This window comes from Bombus pyrosoma, linkage group LG6 (genome assembly GCF_014825855.1).
Source record: "Bombus pyrosoma isolate SC7728 linkage group LG6, ASM1482585v1, whole genome shotgun sequence".
In the NCBI taxonomy this organism is placed as follows: Eukaryota; Metazoa; Arthropoda; class Insecta; order Hymenoptera; family Apidae; genus Bombus; species Bombus pyrosoma.
In genome coordinates, this window is record NC_057775.1 from 4,585,748 (window position 1) to 4,609,237 (window position 23,490).

Consider the following 23,490-nt stretch of genomic DNA (forward strand, 5'->3'; position numbering starts at 1 on the left):
GTTTGTTTACAGAACTGTCTATTATTTTCGCCCGCTGCTGCGTAGCGGATCGTTCATTAGCAAAATGATAGGATTCTTACGCTGGAAATTCCCGATTAAATAATAGACGTTTTCAATGAGAAATAACCGAATCAATTACGGGGCCACTTGTTACGTTTTTGTATTAGGATTTACGCACGTTTCGTTATTGATTTCGCTGCTTTCGCCACGTTTAAACGAGCAACGCTGAACAGCAATTGCTCGGTTCGTGCTTATTTCCTCTGCAAACGTAACGTAAATATCGGTCGCTTATTAACAATCGTACGGAGATAAAATATTCGAGAAGAATTCTGCGACGAGTAAGGATAATTGGTACGTTTGATTCGTGCGCGGTAATTGAGTGGGTGGAAAGGGGAACGAGCCACGTCGGGCTACGGAACACCATTTATTATCGAATACTCATAACCCGTGATCTAATTGTGGAACAAAAAGCAGTCGGCGATGACATTTCAGCGCGTCGAGATCACATTAATTATTTGCGAAAAAGCAACCGCGAATCGTGCTGGTTTTCGTGCTCGTGGAACGCGTTCCACTCTCTTTGTAAACAAAGGGGATGGCGGCCGTGGTAGCGACGCGAATTGTTTGCAGGAAAAATTTCAGAGATCGTAGTTGGTTCGATAACGTTCTGTGCTCGCGACTAGGATAAACAGAAAACGCTCACAGACCGGTTTTCTCGGTGATCCAACTTCGAAGAACTGTCACACGCGTGTAAACGCCGGGATAAGATGGCCGCGCGCATCCAAAGCCCCACGATACGATTCCGATCAGTTTGTCATGTTGCACCAATGGTCCGCCACTGTCGCCCTGTCAAAATCATAGTTTTATTGAGAAAAATTAGAAAATTGCTTATCTTTAACGCGACATATATTGTACCATGAGTTTACGGTATTATTTATCGGTTTCAAGCCATTGGGGGAGGAGTTTATTTCGATGGAACGTCATTTCGATACACGAAACACTGATATCTGATAATCATGTCACTCTTCCTTGGAAGATTCTTTCTCTAATCCCAAATTTCTCGTATGCAGAGCTTGTTTTACTATTACAATTATAATTACAGAGTTACTAGGCTTTCTTCTATAACGCCAGAGTTCTTGTTTCTACAGGATATTCGCAACATTCGAACGCAACAAGAACGCGAGCGGACGTTCGTAAAGATTAAATCCAGCATTTGAAAGAATCGGGCAAACGTCTCTGGTGCATTCTTAGCTGGAACCGGGCGTTCGAACGCCCTGCGAATGCTCGATTTCCGATTCGGTATTTCCAAACATTCGCCAAATGGCGAAAGAATGCTCGTTTGCGGCGTTTTAATTCTCAAAGTATACCAAAGTGGATGGAAGAAGAGCGAACGTTCGTCCGCTTGGTCTAAACCTCAATACGATTGATCGATTAATCGTAAGTGATCGATCATGGCTTGACGGACAAAAGATTATTAACGTAATGACTACGTTGAAACAGAATTAATGTCACGAGTGTATCGATTCGCATGGAAGAAAGCTACCAACGGATTAACGACGTCGAATTACCTGACAGGCATCCTTTCCTCCGGTATTCACGTAACCAGCGCATATCATTCTTCGTGTGATTGGTCTGGTTATGTACAAACGGGAACACTGAGCGCTAGAAACGAGTGGTACTTGCACTTTACGTAACCGTGTGGTCAGCGGACCGTTGTTTCTCAAAACTCCCCAACCGGTAACCATCGCATTGCTGCCAGCCGTATAATGATCGGCTATTGGTGCCAGCAGGATCGGCTTTACCCGCGAACTGTACACCAGCCGCTTTTCCAACTGAAATTGTAATTGGTTTGAACGGTGCCAACCGTTGAGAGGCTGTGCATTGCGGAATTGATTGTGAAACGGTAATTGAATTCTTCGGCTTTATTCCACGGAGGCCCGTTAATAAATAAACCTTGTCGATCGACGCTCGGTTTGCCCTAGACCTAACTTCACCGACCGCCCGGATTTTCGTTACCGCTTGCTTTTTTCCAACCGCTTCGAAATGGAGCGTGAAGTCGTCACGCTTTTACCTTGCTCGCGATCCAAAGTTTTTGCAGCTTCGATCGTCGTTACAGTCTTATGAACAGTTTACGAGTTTAGTTTGTAGGAAACGGTTATACGTTGAGACGCGAATGAGTCGATTCTTAAGAAAGCCATACTTTGTATCACATGCAGCACGGTATCCGCGAAGACCCGTTCTTTAAAAAGATCAATCAGGTATTATTGGAATTTTCGAGTGTTTAATGTCAATCAGAATTTCGATTAATCGATTTGTAGGACCTTTGTAGGAAACTATTTCTCTTTATTCTTCATTCGCTTCGAAATTTCCTGTATCTTAGAATCTACACGATGTTCTACGATTGGGCAATATGAGATTGTGTCGAATTTCTGGTTAAACAAGGTAAATTTAGAAGAAATAAATATCTCATATCGCGATATACGAGTATCAAGTTCAAAAGACACGCGCAAAAATACAAGAGAGTAGTGTACAATGAAATTCGACAATTCAGGGTTCAGAAAATAAGTGGCTCGCTAATCTTTCACATGGAATTGTCATGTCTTTCGTTTTACCATTACTCACAAACAATTTTACAAACAATTTTACAACGTAAAATCGCACCAATTTCGATGAAAAGGGCGGCAACGTTGGAATAGAAAATAGTAGAGAAATCCTACTCACCCGAATCAGAGCAATATCGTAATCCGCGATGCTTCTGTCGTAGCTCTCGTGAGTAATAATTTCTACGGCGGTGACTACAGTGGCGTTGTCCTCCGTAAGGTCGGAAGTGCCTGCCTTGATCGAAAAGAAACGAACCAAGGGGCTAAAATCAGAACAGTACGAAAGAACGCTCATTAACGCATCGTTCGCGACTAGGGCTATTCGTGGATACACACGCGTTGCATGACGAGATCGATGGTGCTTGTTAACGAAACTAGAAAAAGGGTACGTACCTCTGGACACAGTGCGCGGCTGTGACGATCCATTGCTCGCTAATGATAGAGCCACCGCATACGTGACGATTGTTAAATCGAAGAGACACCTATAAATTTCAGTCGGCGTGTATCAATTTTGCGGACGATCAGGCCAGAAACAACTGTGAAATTTGTGATGGAGAAAATATCGTCGAAATACGGAACACGGCCAGCCTGTTAAACGAGGATTAATACCTTTCCTGATATCTGCATCGAGCGAGCGACTGGGTTTCAAAATGCCGAACTCGTGACCGTGGTCACGGCCAGAAAATTATAGCTGCGTTCGCGCTAAATTATTTCCTTTTTTCATATTTATAGGATTTGTATATTTATAGGATTTGCAAATTAAAATGCAGGCAGAAACGCCTGCGTTCGCGATATTTTTCTTTTTCTTTCGATGACACGCGGCTCGAGGAGGAAGAATCAAGTCGAGGGTTTCCGGATGGTTAATTTTGCCCGCCCCGAAGAAGGGAACTTAAGAGGAACTTGGGAGCAACTTAAGATAATACGTCGAAGAAAAGAAAGGAATAGACTCGACGGACGATGTTTTTCTTCGACAGGTAAAGGTGAACGAACGTAAAGCTTCGTCGATCGTTGTACACGAAGATACGTCGGTCCTTAATGGGCTGTTTTGGCGCAAGCCGCGAGACGAAATGTTTCCACCCGACGGATTTCCACCAATTAATCTTCGCCAATTGCGGGAACGATCGTTTCGAATACTTACCTGGTACGGATGTTCATCGATACTTGCTGGCTGGCCTCCTACGATGCGACTCTCGTCAGCTGGAAGAATCAATAGTTGAATTTGCGTTTCCACTTGTTTGCTCGTTGAAAAACTACTAATCAAAGCGCGATATTGTTCGATGAATTTCCATAGAATTTAATGACTTCCCTTAAATCGAGAACTATCGAATAATCGTGAGTAAGAGACAATTGCACTCTGTTGAAAGCATCGCGTGCTCGTCTCGGTTTAATAAATGAAAAATTGAGCCAATAATCTGGGTACAGAAAAATAATACAACGATAGAACAATTTTAATAGATTTATCGTACAAACAAAGGCAATTTAAGGATATAAACGAACGATACAAAAACACTAATTTAATATATCACTAATTTAATAAATAAATAATTAATATCGTACAATAAGATGTTGCCGATTTTACCAATTGAAATCCATACGAATTAATAAATTCCAATTTAACTAGAAATTTAAAAATCCTTCGAATCTTTTTTAAATCAGGGACAAAATGTAGTAAATCGTGGGATGAATGAAAGCAAGGAAAGTATGAATTATGACGATATGCTTTTTCCTTCTTAAGTAGTGCGAGCGTTCAGAGTGTTTTTTTATCGAATTACAGGCCAATCGTACGTACGATCTGTGAAAAAATTCTGCGAGAGCGCGAGTAGAACGAGCTGCAATAACAACAGCGGCGTATACATGCCGGGAACCTGGTTCAAGAACTACCTGGTCGCCATGAGGCTCGCCCTTCTTTTATTTCGATATTCGGGTTAATTGTCGTTCGTATCAATTTACCCGAACACGAGAAAAATTTCCGATCCACGAAAGTTTCAGACTGTCGACCTGAATTCCACGTCGATTACGTAAAAGCAGCGAGACTAAAATAAAATTTCAACGCCGTGACCGCACGATAACGTTATTTCTTTTCGAACTAACTATTTTTCTCTTCTTCAAAAACATTGTAACACGTAAAAAACGTACGTAACATGCAGAGTTTCACGATTCATTTTAGTGGGTCGATTATTTACGGTACCAGGGGATCGATCATTTCTTTCTGATACCATCGGATTAATAGAATTTTAAAGATGTTTAAAATTGCAGTATATTTATTCCATTAGCGTTATGGTATATCTTTGATGCTATAAGACGTCGTTCTTCTCGAAATTGTCGCTACGTACGTGAAGAACATGAGATAACGATCGTCGCTGGTTTGCGTGAAACAACGATGCTTAGAGATGGAATCTGAAGAAGCAAGACAATTATATACGAGTTTATAATTTGTCAAAGTATACCAACCATAGAAATCGTTCTATCAAGTGAAAATAATTTGACAGCGTAGAACGTATCGCGTACTGCGTACATTTAAAACGTAATTGCTCGTATGCCTCAGACATGTGACATAAATATGCGCGAAGGACGATCGATTTCGAACGTCGCAAGCAACAACAGCAATTCGACTCTCGTTTAAGAATCGTAGTAACCGACCCGTGGGATCAGAAGGAAAATTCGAAATACACGGAACGTATCGAATAGTCATTAGGCAAGTTCGTTGCACACGATGCAGAAACCGACGAACCGGCAGGCAACGACAGACTGTTGTTAAAAGGATATCGATTGCTCGGGGAACGTAATGCCCGTTGCATTAGTATGCCGAGTCTGACATGATTCTTACGAACGCGCAATCGGCCAGGGTAAATTCCCTGTTAGAATCGGGCTCTCTTTACGAGACGAAGATGCCGATCAACGCCGGCACGTACAATGGCGACGCTTGTTTCCGCCGCCCTTTACGAGCCAGCCATCTGTGCAAAGCTGCAAAATCGTTTATGCAACGGCATACCGACGGAAGGTCTCAAGCACGTCCGAGTCAGTCGTAAAATTAATAATTCTCGATAACGAACGGCCTTCTGCGTCCGACAAGAAAAGGCGAGAACGAGCAGAACCGACTTACACGCTGCATCGCGCTGCATACGTACAGCATGTTTCTTAACTTTCTCATAGGAGAGCTCGAGAGAGAAAGAGAGAGAGAGAGAGAGAGAGAGAGGGGAGGGCGAGTTGATGAAACTGTGAACTGTAATGTTATATATTTCGTATCGTAATTCTCGTTGGATTCTTGCGGTCGTTTTTGATCGATTCGTGCTTTTTGCTAGAAAATGTGTCAAGTTAAAGGAAAACACGAGGGAATCGTTAATGGTACGTACGATTTATGCTTTTAATTTTACGCTGAGGATTACGTTTAAAATGTTTATTTCTTCTTTCCATCGAAACATAAAAACTTTGTATAATTTGCATTTGAATATAAAATAAAAAAGGGGCGTATATGTATATCCACACTTTTGAATGACCGCATAAGTTGTTGAATTGAACTAATTTCTAGCTTTAAAGAGCTTAGACTATGTGTTTGAATAGATGAATTTCACGCGATTAATTTACTCGAGCGTTTCGTTTTCTGAATGATAGAATAAGGATTCCAAATACAAAATTTTATTCGTTGGAACACGAATTTAGCCGTAAAATAAGTTTGTTCGTCTTCGTGTGTCGTAATGTGTTTTTCATGAAATAATGGTTTTTGATTTTAATTCACTGACGTTTTCGTTTTGGAAGTACAAGACGGCTGTTAAAGAGGATTAATGTTACACGATAATAACGGATACTTTGTTGCCATTAAAAGTTGCATTTTGTAAATGCGGAAAAGATAAATCGTACAACGCGCGCCGCACGGTTACATGCATAAACATGTAATGGAAGAAATTTGTAAATGTACATATATTCATATATTTAAACGGGTTTATCTCTTCAAAATGTATCGTTGAAATTCAGTAACTGTGTGCATATTTTCATATCAATGTGTACCTATGCTGTTTTAAAACTGAAAACACTTTTTAAGCAGTTCATATTTCCCACAAACTTACTAAATATTTATTATTATAACTAGCAAATATCTTTACGAATAAGGAAATATTTACTAATATGTAATAGAAAGTTAACATCTTTTTTTTGGATTAAGAAACCTTTTTTGGTCGTTAAAGAAAAGCAATTGTTTAAGGATGAAAAAATTAGGTATGAAATTTAGATGTTCAGATTTATATAGAAAAATACTTTATCGATTAAAAATTCGAATTTTGTATACTGTGGTATGTAAAAGAAGATACATAGTCACATGAGAAAGTTCTCGAACGCTCGTCCTCTTGGAACAACTAATCAAATAAATCAAACGCATAAACTGCAAATTAATTTGTTTTATTTTTTATTATTAATTCACTTTCCCTCCAGACGATCGGCTTTTCATTCATCAGCTATCATTCATTTCTTTCAAATCTTTTCTTCCCTTATACGATAAACTACAACTCCTTTTTCTTTGCTTCTCGGTGAATAAAAAGCAGGTTTCAAATTTTATCGATCGAAACTCTGCATTATTCTTGTAAAATTAATGGTTACTCATAAGGCTAAAGGTTTTTCATTCGGCTAACAGTAGCACCATTTCGCAAAGGCATCCGTGGCGAATTGATTATCGCGGCGAATGGCCTTTATTATTGCTTCCGGTTCTGCCGCCATTAAGATAATGTCGTAACCGTTCATCGATATGGTTCGACGGCACTTAAAATTGCGTAGTTCTTCCAAGAAAATGAACAGTATCGCGACATCGGCTGCGGTCTGGCCGATCCGATGGAAAGTAAACTGCTTAATCGTCGTACTTCGTGACGCAAGAAGCATTAATTGCTTCAAGGCATTCGCGAAACACTTCCCCCGATAATTTATTAGCGCTGCAAACGCCTCTGTATCCGTTGCCTAATTGGCATCGTATCGAGAAATAAAATTTTCACTTCGCGAAAGAAGAAGGACGAAAGTGTTCGTTTCATTATCAGCACGTAAAAATACGATGACAATAATATTAAAAATGATAACTGTTTAAGGTCACCACTTCTAAGAAAACTGATCTTTTTAGCTTTCTAAAGCACCGAGGCCATCGACAGCGTATACATAAAAGACTGGGACGAAGGCAGACCATAAACAGTGGACAGGCGACGTTGACTTCGGGGTTTTCAGTTATAGGGTAACACTGCTAGCGTGCGGATCTTGGACCAGCTCAAATAATTATTTCATACTTGTACTTTCACTTCTGTATTTAAAATATATTTTCTACCTTATAATTTAGCCACGCGTCTCTCTCTCTTTATATACCTAATAACCTCAACAATAACAATAATCGACAGTTTAGAAGTTGTAACGTGTACCTAAATGTATACTGTAGATGAGTGATCACTGTAAAAATCGTATAATGAAATTTCTCGGAATATACGTAGTTGTATTCCGAGGTGAATAAAATTTGCCTGTTTCCGCAAATTACAAAACTATAAGATCTAGAATCTGCTATTTCGATGGATTTGTAGTTTTAGCGTCTATCTAGTGTACGAAAAAATGTTGTTCCCATTTTTCGAGCGAAAATAGTTTTATTCGCAGATACGAAAATCGCGATAATCTCATGGGATTATCGTTCATTCTCGACAACGATCGACTTTTCTATCAGCCGTTAGCGGATTGGCGCGATACCGAAATTAAATTTCCAGTTTCCAATCAAAAGTGCTCGTCTCATTATTCGTAGATGCGAGAATTTCGCGATAGTTACGTCTTGTTATTTTTCGTTTGCAACGACAATCGACCGTGCCCCGGTTAATTCGCTTTTAAGTTGAAAACTTTCGGAAAGTACCCGCTAATTGACGTTCAAATTTCGGTTAACGTGTTTTAAAATCCAACCCGATTCCTACGCCCGCGGAGTTAACGCAAGAATTAAGCTTAAATGGCGGAGAATAGACGAGCGAACGGTTTTCGGATGGTTACGCTTGCCGGTGAAAAGTGCGCCTCGGACAAGATTGCTTGATTGCGCGATAGAACGTTAATTGTTGAAACGGGAAACAATTATGTCGGCGAAGAGTTTGCAGCGACGCTAATTGTTTAAAATTTTCGTTGCGAAAGTTTACGTTGACGAGGAATGTTTCAGATTTGAACCATCGAGTTTTCATTTTATTCAATGTTTCTTCCATAACAGAAATCCATAACATAATTTCCATTATATATATATATTTTTAATTGTTTCTGTTTATAATTAAAAAAATCGAATATAGATTTCAATAATATGATTTAACAGCTGTATGACTTATCGAACGCTTCATAATATCAGATACTATAAACTACCCTGTAATAACAATTTAGACAATTTTATACTTTGATAGATTTGTCAGATTTATTTCAAATTTCACGAATATAATCACGAATATAGTGGTGTCTCGATACGTTAATCGGGTCTCAGAATATCTCTTATAGAACATATAGTATATTCGTAAAAGGTGTCTGCTACTTTCGTGAACCACTGTACGTAGGTATGTACAAGTATATAAAGATGTACGTAATCGGTTGTTAACAACGTGTTAATCGAATGTAACGTGGCTATTAACGTTACGTTTATAATCTTCATGCTTCTGTCTCGATCTCAAGCGAAGCGATTAAAACGAGTGTATGTTATTGCAAGTCTGTTGTCTCGCTTCAGTTGTATCGTGTCTGTTGAATATCAAAAACTGTAACGAACAAATAGAATTTCCAATCTCTAGTAACTCTAACTTTATTAATAAGTAAATTCCTTTCGATCCGTTGTGATCCTCTTTTTCTCGTAACAAGGAGAAACGTTGCTCCGTTTCCGGTAAAGAATGCGAGCAACGAAAACCACGAAAGTTTTCCTTTACTTTCTTACAGAAGGTTCGAGGAAACAAAACGAATAGAAACGTTATATTTTTCAGCGTGGGAATCATTTGAATCACACGGTTCGGAAACTGTTTGCAATTCTATAAATTTTCGAACTCGCTGGATTTACTTTCAATTTGGTCGAAATTTCGAATGTTTGCAAACCAGCAGTAAAATCACGCATACGCTCGGAAAAGAAGAATCCTTTCAATATTGAACGTTCCCGCATTCACGTCGCAGTCCGCTAAATAAGCCTCGCTGATGAGTTCGTCTAGTTTATCTAACTTTTTTCATTTTCTTTTCTTTTCGTTTTCTACTTCTAAATCGCGATTTGAATCGCGCAATTGTTGAAAGTCCCATTCGTATCAGACCCATAAGAAGATTATTCGATGCGAGGTATGTGTATAAGCCAGAGTAAAAAAGACTTGATATTAAATCGATAATCATCAGAGTCGATCGGTTATTAATACAATCGGTAGACATTTTCACGTTTAATCCCTTTTATTTTATGAATCCTTTTAATTATCAATATTTTAGATATTTAAAGAACTCTAATATTTCGTTTCTAGAAAAGGAAAGCATACTTTTTCTAACAGAATGAAACAGAACAAGACGTATCTAAGTGCAGGGAGAATTTTCTCTATATAACTTTTTCCGTCTTTCTATATATACGGTTAAATTAGTGTCAATTAATTATAAAAAAACAGATGCTTCAATTCATCGTATCTCGAAATGACGACGCGAATAAAACTGAATCGCTGAAACTCGTACATTAATTTGATGAATGAATAATAGATAGAACTTCCCGACGTACTTTTATTCTCCGTCTTTATTAAAAATTTACCGACGCTATTTGTAAATTTAAGACTTGTGAGATTGTTGTTGTACACCGAGGGACATTAATTTTACACTTGCGTTGTCTCCTTTATCCATTGTCGCACAGCAGAAACTCGCGTGTACACTCCGGGAAACCTGGGATCTGTGCATTTGCCCAACGACCAAGACACGATGCCAATTTGGACTTTGTTATGCACTAACGGTCCTCCGGAATCACCCTGTGGTACGTGGAAAGGTAAGTCACAAATGTGGGTCGCGCGATATTAAAAATATCAATAAAAATAAATTTCGTTTCTCAATAGTTTCGTTAATAGTAACGCATCTAGCAAACTTTCAATATCATAATGCAATACGGCAGTATAATAAAGCTTTCTGAAACAAAAGGAACAAAGAATAAAAGAACGCTTTTAAAAATTTACCTGACAAGCGTCTTCTTCGTTCGAACTGCTCGCGCATATCATGTTGTCCGTCACCGTGATGTTTTCGTTACTATAAATCTTTTTGCATTCCTTTTGGTCTACGACAAGCAACGTTAACTTTTTCAACGAGATCGACATCGGGCCGTTCGCCTACAAGTACATAATGGAATATTATCTTCTGAATAATAGACCATTTCGAAGCGTAGAACGTCTGCGAAGCGCGTTCGAAGCAGTGCAAATGGGTGGCTCGCCATAAATATTTGTCATAACGAGAGAATATTGTCAACCGATCGACAAACAAGTTTTAATATTTACGCGTCATCAGGTTCGGTGAACGTCAACGCTGACCAAACTGTCAAGTGATCGCACAAACGCGGGTTTATCCAAAACGGTAAGCCAAGAACTTATCTTCACATATCCCCATCCTGTCACCACTGCTTTTTCTCTGGCGTTTACCGAGCTCGAATAAGACGCCAGGGTGATCGGTTTTATGGTTTCGCTTGTAGATATCTTCTGCGGTAACTACGAATAGATGTCGTTTCTAAGTTTGGAATTTACAAATTACGATCGAGTAGGATCCTTTAAGGTGACGGAGTAGATTTATCTCTATTTTTTTAATGGCAAATTTTCAAGTACTTGTGTACTCGTAGAATTACCTGATTTCTTGCGGAAAAGATACGAGAGAATGAAATAAAGGCATAGTCGACAGATATTGTTCAGATCGAAGATCTTCCAGTTTCCTTCAAAAAGTCTGTATTTCGATCGTGATTTACCATTGTACGTATGTATCGTAGATAAGAGATAGGAACGTAACAGGGTTTAATTTTCATCGATGTTGACAGACTAAAAATGTTACAACTGTTTGTGCGTGTTTTACATGTACGATAAGTAGAATTTTGTTTAGCACAGTACGTGGTATATTAGTTTGGGTGACCAAAATTATACGAGAAAAATTTTGGCAAGTTTGAGAAACATTTGATTAATTATACGCGCGTATTACAACCGGAAAACAAACTGACAAAATATTATCGAACAATCGTTAAAAATGCTCTTCATCAGAAATGTTTTCCTTCTCTATATTATAACACGAACATCGTATCTTATACTTTTTGACCAGTAAAAGGAAACACCCATCAACAATTGGAAGGAATTTCCACAGTGTAAATAAACAGAGGTTGATTTAAGTATATAAATTTCGATTAAAAATTAGAACGTACTTGGAAAGTTAGGGGTGAAGAAACGTACCTTTATCAAAGCAACATCGTAATCCAATGTCTGGCTATTGTATTTTGGGTGGCGAATTACCTGAAGCCCCTGCTTGATCTCCGTGCCACCTTTATTGTAAAAAGTACTACCCAAGCGAATTTTAAGTTCCCAGGCCCCTAAGCTACAAGAAAATTACAATTTAACGCGTGGATGGTCATCGTAACGCGACTATCGTGCGCCCCGATAATTAGTAAATTATCTATTCCATTACTCTACTAATACGAACCTTGAAACACAATGTGCCGCCGTTAACACCCAATTTTGGCTGATTATGGAGCCTCCACATAACAGTTTTTGTTGATCGTGAATGGATACCTATTACAGAGAAACTTGGTCGTGGGTTTTCTCAACGTTTAGCGACAAAATCGAGTAAACCGTGATCAATTCACCTGATATGGATAGTCGGCGATGTACGCGTCCTGTCCCCCTATAATCCGAGATTGGAAGCAGAGCGCGTATTGCACCGTGCAGAGCAGCAACAACACCCGCCACATGGTTCTCGACTGAAGGTCCAACGCTATACCATATGCTTTTAAATCAGAGCAATCAACTTCTTCGCGGAACTGATAAGACATTGACGATGACTCGATATGAACATTGAAATATTACATAAATTATGTCGTTCAGGTGAATTCGTCGCGTAGGCGTAAGCGCCATCGCACGATCGCGACGAACTTCGATCACGTTTGCTCCCCCTATTTTTCTCGTCTCTTCCTCTTTGCTCGTCCGACGTTGTCTCACACGGCTGCGAACTTTCCGATAGTTCCCGGTCCACGTCGTGTCTACATTGATTGCCCGTAACAAAATTTTCTCTTGACTCTATCTCTTGATTCTTTGTTTCAACGGGCGAGAAAGGTTGGCGAACCACTCTCAAGGTGCGAACTTACGTTTTTCATTTCCGGTAGGTAGAAACTCGCGTGAAACAAGAGCCGTGAGTCGAGAAAGGAAGTGAATCGGGAGTTGGTGAGACGAAGGAAACGGAGATGCGAAGCTGTGGTCGTACGAGGAAAAACATATAGAGGAAGAAATATTAATCGATGCTCGAGTACTAACTTAAATAGATATCAACTTTTGCGAAATCGCGTTAATCACGAGATACGATTACGATAGAGCGCACGATTACGATAATATGCGACAGTAGTGTAAGGAGAATACCAACATTGTATTTTATCACGTTCTTTTTCTTTAAATCTAGGTATGTTGTACCGTATCCAGGTTTGGCCAGGTCCACGTTTAGACTTATCGCTTAAAAGCGTACCACGTGCTCGAACCATAAAAATTAACTTTTATCGAGTTACCGTTAGATCTTGCACAATATCTGCGATACCCTCTGGAGTCGAGACGAAAACCAGAGACATCCTCGGCAATGTCCTCCTCTTATCCTCGTCTAGTTCTTTTTTACGAGTAAGAATGCTACGTTATCTACTGCAAAAAATTCCGCGATGACTCCGAAAAGGCGACATCATCGTAACTTCGCTTTTACAAGTCTCGCTTGTATTTGATTAATCCGCGCGTGTACATTTTCAGTGTGAACTCCACCGTGGAACAAACACCGGAAAAATAATATTTGAACTAGCCTGGTACGGGTTACGATTTATCCATGCAACATTTCACTCTGTAACGTAGACGCGACAGCGTCCGCTCTCGCCGTACGCGGTCTCTATATAATTTTTACTACGACCGACTGCAATTTCGATTACTCCGCAGTAAATAAAATCCGATCCGGAAATAAAACAATTGAAACGACGACAAATGGTGTTCCATTTGTGGCTGGTAAAGCGTATCATTCTTTCTTCCTTTTTTTTTTTCGGTTTCTCTCCTATTTCCTACGTCGTTGTATCGTTGCTTATTCGCGCGTACACGCGAACACTTGCAAATCTTGTCACACGTAATAGAGCCTGCTAATGAAAAAAGCTGAAAAAGGAAAAGAAAGGAGGAGAAACGGGAGAGAATAACGGAGGAAAGATACACAGAGGCGATTTATTCAATGAACGCACGTTATGAACGCGTACAATTTGGCATGGTGTAGGGATGTGTGTTGTATCGATTGCAGCCGAGGGCTGATACGAATTGGCGCGAACAGCGAAACGCGCCTAGTTTCAGAAACGCGGACACGTGTTTCGAAAGGTTGCGGGACGAACGCAGAAATTAATGCAATGGCAAACGACCCTCGTAAACGTAAAAGGCCAGGCGGTAGCGTTAAAATTATACGATGGCCGTATCCAACGAATGCACGGCGGATACCTATCTCAAGTGTATTATAAATGTGATGAACGCGGCTCGCAAAGGAAGTAACGTGTATTATTTATAGCACGGCCGACTGAACGCAATGAAAATAAGGCGGCATTAGCCGACCGGGGCTGCGAAAGTGAAGACCACGAATAATTCCACAGCGTGTAATCCGGCTGAAAATTACCATTTAAATTTCACTCCTGACCACGGCCGCCACGCGTTTTCCGCGACTGATGGGACGAGAGCCCTTGATTAACTGCGCTAAAACCCTCTCGCTTCGAGAACGACACTTCGTATTGTTTCAGTTTTGTTTCAGCCGGAATTTAGTTACCATTATCCTTCTGACACGTTGCATCGGGACGTTCTCGAACCGAAAGTGACTTGGAGGGAAAATTTCGACGAATGAAATTTATCGATACGTAAAGTCTGGTACTGTTGACATATAGGTGTCGAAATCCTGTACGAATTCTAGTTTATACAAGTGAGTAATCCATTTGTAGGATTAATCATGCTTATCGAAATATATTTGATTTATCTTTTTACATTTCTCTTCTCTGTTTAACGTTGATCGCATCATAGTTATGCTTCGATAACGTGTTTTTCAACTGAAGAGCGTCGGGAAATCGTAAGATCGTTTCGTTTATCAATGTTTTATATTGTGTTAAAATTTTTTTTTAGAAAATTTACATGATGCAACTTTAAACGAAATGGGGTGATTGTATTTAAATATTTATATTCCGATTAAACATTCCTCAGATCCGTATTTAGCTTCAAGCTTCCATCGAAATTTCCGCATTAAATTTCGTTATTCGTTATACTATATACAAAGCCAGGCAATGTGAATTCGATGTATTATTAAATCAAGTATACAGAACACCGCAGAAATTAATGTATTTGATAGTCAATATCCAATATGGATTAAAAACGTGGAAAAATATACACTGCGAACTACGCCACCGATTTACAACTTTACACAAGGGCATAAAAATTCATATTCCAAAAAAATTTCAGTAAGTGAGACAGCAATTAACGGTAACAGAGTCGACGTGGGATAGTTGTTACATGCTTCAGATATTTCTATATCGTGAAAAAAAAAGAAAATAGAAATTCTACCAAAGAAAAAAGAATGTAGATGTTAAAAAAACAATAAAACCCAATAATTATAAAGAAACCAAGGTAAATATCATAGGATAATTTTAATTTAGAGTACAAATACAATTTAATAAACTTTATGTATGTACATTTCATCGGAAATTTTACCGCATACGGTAAATTTAGTAAAATTCAATATCTATATAAAATTCTAACGTACTAAATTGAACAACCAAAAATTAAACTGAACAAATTCTATGGTAAATATAAAATCGATTTTTATGTGTCCCCTACGTTTCTACCTATAGAAAAATTACTGACAACGTACCTACCGTACTCTGTTCGAAATCACGAATAATTTCATATATTTGCGAAGGCCGATTTAAATGGGACACCCTGCATATTACACTATATAATTTTATTACGAATAGTTATCCTTCGCTCATCAAACATTTGCAATTTTTTTATCCACCGATTCTTTCAGTGTCGGGAACGAGGCGACAATTTAATCGAAATTCATTTCGCTATTGCGAAATAACAGTTTTCACAGAACGATATTCCTTCGGTGAGCTTCTAGCAAACGCGGCATCCCTCTTATACGCGAACTTCCTTCCACGTTAATTCGTTGTAATCTCTTCGTTGAAATTTCCAACTTCTAATACTTGGGTTCTACCCACGACGCACTGCACGAAAGGCTTAACACGAACACACGCGCATAACACACAAGAGTTTCTTGAACGCTTTAGAGTTCCCGAAATTCCGGTTTATCATAATACGCTGATAGCTACAGATATATACGTTTTTACGCGCCTCTAACGCGCTCCTAACAGAAAATGGATAATATTTCGGCGATCTACGCGATAGCGAAATTTGTACAACGCATATGTAACAACGGCGTATGTTCGCAGCGAATTCAGCCGATACACGAGCTTCTTAAACTGTTCGCTTAATTTAAGTTCATCGAGGAATATTCCTTTAATAATTTCTTTACGAATATTCGAAAAGAAATTTGACAAACTTGAAACTCAGTTTCACTGCTTCTGTTAGTCGGGTTATTAATTCAATTATATACCTGTCTTTCTTTACCGTTTATTAAATTAGCATAGGTCAGTGAAAGAACAATGAAAGATAGTTGAACTGAGAGTATTTAAAGTATAATTCTTCTATTTCGTAAAGATGAAGCAAATATTTAACACTAAAACTACCGATAGTTAACACGAAGCTATTTCTATCAAGACCAATCAAAATGACTGGTCCTTAAAAAATACGTAATAATGGAATATTTTTATATTTATTGATTTTATTACTTTCTTACAGAAGAAATTCCACGTTACGTAGTACATTTTTGGTATTATTATTCCGTCTGAGACCATGATCTCTAAAGGAGGGTTGACACATTTATAAAATTGTAGAACCGGTTATTTTGACCGGTGTGCTATTTTTAGTGCTATGTATCGAAGCTTGAGATGGAACGTTTGTATACAATGATATTTATATCGAGTCGAGCAATATCTAAATGTAAACAAAGCGATTAGTTACAAGAATATTAATCAATATATCGCTGATATAAAAAAAGTCACAAGAGATTTTATCTCTCCTCTACAAGAGATATTTTATTTGCTGTTCACCTGTAATACAACATTCGTGTGTATAAATTACGAATCAACGTATGGATATAGGTATATTTACAAATCGAACCACGTTCTTTTTTAGTTCATGAATGCGAACGAATCAATGCACATCACGATGACAGCATTGCGCAAGAGAAATAATGTAACTCTGTTTATCGTCGGAGCGTTTACTCGACTCCCGACTCACAATCAGCCACGGTAATCCGATTTCTGATAAAAAAGAAAGAAAAAGAGAGAGAGAGAGAGAAACGAAAGAAGAAAAACGCTGATCGGAAGTGTGCATCGTATCGGCGCGATACGATTATTGAAATTACGGTGAACGACAGATACGGGAAAGGGCAGGGGAGAGAAGGACGACGTTTATCCAAATTTATGGCGGATTCGCGTCTACGCCGGATTACGAATGCACATTTTACAGGAATTCAAGCGTTTCGCGTACTCGCATGCCGCTAAAATATTTTCGCAGAGCCGGTTGGCGAAGGCCAAATGGATAGAGTGTCCCAGCTGGAAACAACCGAATGAAATACACCGACGTGTTACGAGAATCGTTGCGATAATTTTTGCTCATCGAGCGACGGCGAGGTCAAATTGCTGCCGCGTCTACGATCGAGCAACCAGCTCCGTGTTCGTTTCGCGGGTCAACGATATCACGCGGACCATGGAACGGCAATTAAATCGCGTTTCACTCACCGTCTTTCCAAAACCGGAAGTACGTCGATGCGACGCGACGTTCTTTACGCAACGTCTGCGTTCGGTTCTCCGCGTTCGTTGATGTCTCGTTAGGCACGTTACTCGTATGCAAAAGGTTTTCGTTCAGCATCTTCTTTTCCCGCATTGCACGCTTTTAGTTTTCGTGCGAATTATTTTGCTGATAGAATCTTTATGGTGCCGCTATGACGCTTTTGGTAATTGATAATAAACGAGTTAGACGAATTAGAGGAGATAAAATATATTTTGTGTCCTTTTTCGAAGAATATTTGGCTTGTTCGTTTGTATGTAATTATTTTCAATTATATTGAAATAAATATGGGCAGAAACATTGCGCGAAATAATAAGATAAATAACGATCAAATTTGAATTGTCCGAGACTGCAGAAGTTACTGTTTTATATAAGAGCGCGATGTTCTATGTAGTTTTATGTTTGATCGTTAAAATGTGTTTATCAGTCGCTATCGATCGCTGCTTGTACTTCTTAGCTAGATATCTTTTTCTGTATCTGAACGATATTATCTATAGGTATACGATGAAACGTTTGAGAAAGATGGTAGAACGCGAAGACTGAAATAAGAAATACTTCAACATACATTTGAGATTAATTAGAAAGATTCCACGTTATAACCGGCGAATGTATTCACAATGAATTTATATTTATATGCGAAAGATCAACCACCACGGAAAACACAAAAGGTTAATAAACCAACTGTAAACCATAAACCATAGAAACCATGAACGCGTTAATCAGTTTGAAATATTTCAGCCCGTTTTTTGGAACGTTTTCTTGAAACGTAGCGTTCCAGAGTTGCAAAACGATGGTCGAAGTTAAACATGTGAAATAATAATTCGCTCATTGTCGTGTATAATCTATGGAAACAGCGATCGTTCGCATTAATACTTTGCCAAATGAATGGCACAAACGGAGCACGAACGAGATTATCAATGATATTTTGAATATGATTAAATAAAATAAAGCAGTATGCAGGGAATTGTCGCTATATCGCCGATTTATCAAACAAAATAAATCCCAGGAAACCGATAATAAGAATATTGTACGAGCAAAAACAATGAACGGTCAAATTGACATGTAGGATTAGAACGTTCGAACGATGATCAGCGCGACAAATTTTCAACCGAGCCTGATATATGTTAATTTAATAATAAATATCGCGTTACTTGGTACTCGTTGACGCGAGAAACACACAATCAGAGATATGGGAATACGTGTTCCATCTGTCGTTGCCAGATCCAGTATTTATCTCGTGTTAACGATTCGTTTTACGACAATGTGTGCAGCGTGACGTATGATTGAAATTATTTTTGGGGATAATAGCGTCGGCGTGCGACCGGTTAATTAATCCGATGCCTCCTGTCAAAAAATGGTATTACAAGTGAGAACGACGGAAATTACAGATGCGTTACGTATTTACGAAGTCGGCGGCGGCCTGTACATTAACTCCACATTTGCACAGGTCAATTAACTCGGCGATGAATAATCGTCGAGGGTATACGTAAAACTATCCTATCAACGCGATATTGATATTAAAAACGATTTTTCCTATCGCTGATAACGTCATCTTCAATCGAAGAAGTATCAAACGAAGGTCCCTAACGTGAAGGTTGTTAAATAAAATGCTATTTGTAACTCGATAACGGTTTTCACAGCTTCTCTCGTAAATCGTAAATTTGCGAATCAATTTTTAAAGGTTTCATTAAGCGATGTAGGCATATTTTTATACTGGCAACTATGATTTTCCCCATACTGTTTGAAAATAAGTACTGGAACGGATACAATACAGCTCGACGACATTGAGGTACAAGAATCAAATAAATATTTTACAAATTTTATAATGACTACATTCATTCATTATAAAATCCACTGAGAGCAGTACAAAAGAAATTTCTTCGTTTAGATTTTAGCAATATCGAGTAATATTATGTTGTATACTGTGCTCAACCCATTCGGCCAACCGGTTTCATTTAGTTGATGCGTTTACACGAAATTATAATTATCAATTTCAGTTTCTGCCCATCATTATTCGAAAAGCACAACAAATTTAAACATTTTATTCAAGTTACTATATTATGTATAAGAAACAGTAAAACTTTATACTTTTCCATCTATCTAACAAATCGAGGAAGACCTGCTTCCATTTAATAACGCAAATAGTCTGTACAACGACGCAATATCAATATTTGTTCGATTAGATTAAACAAGCATCAGAATTTTATAAGCATAGGTTCTACCGAAGCATCAAATTTATGACATGTTGCGACATAGAGCAACCAACGGGTCTTTTTCTCAGCATTATCTTAATAACTTGAGCCATTCTCTAATTATACGCGGAAAACACGTTTGTTATGAATGGCGATTTAGCCCTTAATATCGTAGCCTTAGCCTTAATGTCAAAGCATTAGCGCTCTGCCGATAAATGCAAGAAAGAGACAGTAATTCCGGGGATGCATTGTTTATGCAGAAATTACGCATTTGCGGCTTTATAAGGAACACCCGGTTCCCTCGATGCCCTCAAACGTTGCTACGATGTACGCTTCGCTGTTCTTGATTGCCTTTGGTTCGCCGATATTCTGTGCGGTTACCACATATGGTTCGAGTGAAGTTTATTTTATAATTAATTCTATTTGCCTTATGTATTTTACGTAAGATGGCAAGTTTGAAAGATTACGACAGACTATTTGAAAATTTGTCCAATTATATTCGACCAATGTTCCGATAGTAAATTAACGTGTTGATTAGTAACGAATTATTAGGTATATCACGTATATAGCGATTCATTAAGATACGTTAGTTTGAGTTTCGATTTGATAGTGTCTTTAAATAAAACGAAGTGAACAGTTAGTAACGCTGTTAAATATGTGTACTATGTTTACGTTTTTGTTGAACAGATGTCCGTTTTAATTTCAGTTAATTTCAGTCATCAGTTACAACATTAAATTTTCTTATCGTCTTTAATTCTTCTAATTAGTCGCATAAAATGTAGGTAGGATATAGAGGTATCTTTTTCGAAATTAACAAATATTTCATTGTATCCGTTCGAGACAGAAATAGTAACTATACTAGATCTATCGTCCATACACCTTAAACTCTCCATTAAACTCCATCGTAACTTTATGTTCCGCGTAATCAAATTGATATTTCCTGTAAATAATTAAGAAAATTAATGGAAAGACGCGGGAAGAAACAGGGTTATGCGGAGCGCGTATCAAAGGAATTAACCGAGCGAACTTATCAACGTATCGATATCTAGCGAAACGCATTAAACGATTCGTCCGATTTGAATGTTGTACAGCCGATTACGGAAAAAGAATCGTCTCGGAGTCAGCGAGATTCCCGGGACCGGCAGAATCCAGGATTATTGGAGGGGAGAAGGTCGCCATAGAGGAATATCCATTTGCGGTTAGTATAACGTGCGATCGATCTTCACGGTCGATTTGGCATTTAGAAAATCGTTGCCTCTCGTCGCAGGTCTCGTTGCAGAACAATGGTACGTTTTTCGGTCACCAAGTTGAGCATTTCTGCGGCGGCGGTATCGTCGGGGAAAAGTGGATAATAACGTCGGCGCAGTGCGCTCTCAGGCAAGATTAATACATACCGCGTTCTCGACGAACGATTTTCATGTGCACACGATTCGTACACGCGTCTTTCCTTTTTTTCTTTTCTTTTATTTCCTTTTCCTTATCGCTTTGCAGGGTAGAAGTGAAGGCATTTCACGTGAGAGCGGGCACGTCGCGTTATTACGAGGGTGGTGACATTTATGGTGTCCAAAGCGTCGTGATACATCCCGCTTTTAACGCAATTAATTACGACTACGACGTTGGTCTCGTTGAGGTAATACATTCTCGCTTGTCGCGTTACTGTACGTGTCATCGCTATTTAGTGACCGCTACGAGTGTCAAGATATTATCGAAACGAACGTTGAAAGCAGAGAACGTATCAAAAGGCGTAATTAATAATCGATTTGTTACTTACAGAATTACTTTTTTTACATCTTTGATATTTTTGTTGAAAACGAAACTTCGTATCGGTTGTAATGTGCACTTAATGTGCTGTTAGTTAGCTTCGTTCGTAATCGTAAATGTGTATTTCAATTCTGTGATTCGTTTTATCAGTGTGAATTATTGAACACTGTGAAATAGTATTTAGTGTCACGATGCATTAAACAGAAACAGACGGTTTAAGCGTTAGAATCTATCGGAGATTACACTCTTAATTATTCATGGCCACCGAAGACTATTTCGTCTATCGTAATTTTCGATTTCGTTGAATTTGAATCTCCCTTAAATAAATCCTAAACTCAAACAAGAATCTAGTAACATCTTGAAAAGATGTGATAATAATTCGGTAATAATAAAATGAATTATTCGATAGATATTTCACGTTCACCTCGTTAAATAAATCATCGATTACATTTATCATTTATTATTTCCTGCAACATATACTACACTAATATTTCTTCTGACGTAGCTGTCCGACAGTATAACGTACGATAGCACGAAACAGTCCATTAAATTGCCCAAAACACATTCGATGATCGACGACGATTCGCTGGTTAAAGTTCTCGGTTGGGGTATATTCGAGGTAACTACAATCCGAAAAACTTTTGGGTTAACGTGTTTCGAAACAGAATATAGGAACGCTGCCGTTTATTACAGTTATTCGGTCCGGTCTCGGACGTACTTTTACATAGTACGATGCGGAAAATTAATAACCAGGACTGTGAGGAAGCTAGCGGTGGTGACTTATTAACCAACAGGATGTTTTGTGCCTTATCGGACGCTGCTAGACCCTGCGTTGGGGATTCTGGCTCGCCTCTCATTTTTCAGGGCACATTATTCGGTAAGTTTGAATATTCGTTAAAATTTGACTTCCCTTTCGTTCATAATATGGAGCACATTCTGTTTGACTGCTCCATTCTTGAAACACTTGTTTTTTCAGCCGTGTGTTTTAATTATTTTAAATCGATATCAATCGCGTTTCGTTTCGAAATTCGACACGTTTATCGATTATGAACGACGTTGTTGACATTTACAGGGGTGGTGTCGTGGAGTCGGTCATGCGACAGTCAGTATCCAACTGCTTTTACAGCTATAGCAGAACTGAAAGATTGGATCACCGACATAACCAGTATATCTTGATTTCCCGTGTATTCGAGATCGTAACGCGATGTAGGATATATTACGACTCCCTTGTAATATTTGCTGCATTGTAATGCAGCTTCCTTTGTGATATTCTGAAAGAACTTCAAGTTCCTGTAGATTTTATAGTAGAACAGTCTTCTTCGAAACGTCCTGAATTTGAAATGTATTTTAAAATAATGGAGAATATGCGAATTAATTTTCCAGGAGAGATAAATGTATGGTATCTTCGATGAGTAATATCGCTGTATAAAATATGCATTGTAAAATAAAATATGTATATATCCTGTATAGACAATTGCACGATATACGTGACTATTTTCTCTGTTTCCCGCTTTTCTCGTGCGAGAGTATGAAAAGAATTTTACACGAAGCTTGGCTGCAAACGCTTTATTAGAAAGTCATAAGCAAACATTGAACGTAGCATGCAATGGATATTGTAACAAAGTAACGGATTCTGTATTGCAGAATATTTAGAAAGTTGATAGATGACTCGGTCAGATGTTGATATTGTACAAAAATTTTCGAGAAATCCACGATGCGATAAATTCCATATTATCGATGTCTAATCTCTCTCAACAGTGGCATCGCAAAATAATGTCATTTTTATATGAGAAATTAAGGATATTAGGTCACAGTCGTGTCAAATTGTTTCAGGAT

The 23,490-nt window shown here is 38.5% G+C and overlaps 3 protein-coding genes across 3 annotated transcripts; 1 reads left to right on the forward strand and 2 right to left on the reverse strand.

The window, feature by feature from the left end:
* Positions 1 to 696: 696 nt before the first annotated feature.
* On the reverse strand, positions 697 to 4,489 carry LOC122568419 (trypsin-4-like). Its single transcript, XM_043728119.1, has 6 exons — positions 4,479 to 4,489; positions 3,736 to 3,847; positions 2,991 to 3,079; positions 2,719 to 2,860; positions 1,566 to 1,829; positions 697 to 843 (listed from the first exon to the last, which is right to left on the reverse strand). Exons 1-6 carry the CDS (start codon positions 4,487 to 4,489, stop codon positions 697 to 699), a joined length of 765 nt encoding a protein of 254 aa, XP_043584054.1.
* Positions 4,490 to 9,967: 5,478 nt separating this feature from the next.
* On the reverse strand, positions 9,968 to 12,929 carry LOC122568324 (trypsin-7-like). The gene is made up of 6 exons (XM_043727951.1): positions 12,397 to 12,929; positions 12,234 to 12,322; positions 11,987 to 12,128; positions 11,150 to 11,263; positions 10,742 to 10,891; positions 9,968 to 10,540 (listed from the first exon to the last, which is right to left on the reverse strand). Exons 1-6 carry the CDS (start codon positions 12,580 to 12,582, stop codon positions 10,391 to 10,393), a joined length of 831 nt encoding a protein of 276 aa, XP_043583886.1. The 5' UTR covers positions 12,583 to 12,929; the 3' UTR covers positions 9,968 to 10,390.
* Positions 12,930 to 20,197: 7,268 nt separating this feature from the next.
* Positions 20,198 to 22,830, forward strand: LOC122568326 (trypsin-7-like). Its single transcript, XM_043727953.1, has 7 exons — positions 20,198 to 20,282; positions 20,985 to 21,091; positions 21,161 to 21,270; positions 21,385 to 21,523; positions 22,160 to 22,273; positions 22,348 to 22,531; positions 22,727 to 22,830. Exons 1-7 carry the CDS (start codon positions 20,198 to 20,200, stop codon positions 22,828 to 22,830), a joined length of 843 nt encoding a protein of 280 aa, XP_043583888.1.
* The last annotated feature ends 660 nt before the right edge of the window (positions 22,831 to 23,490 follow it).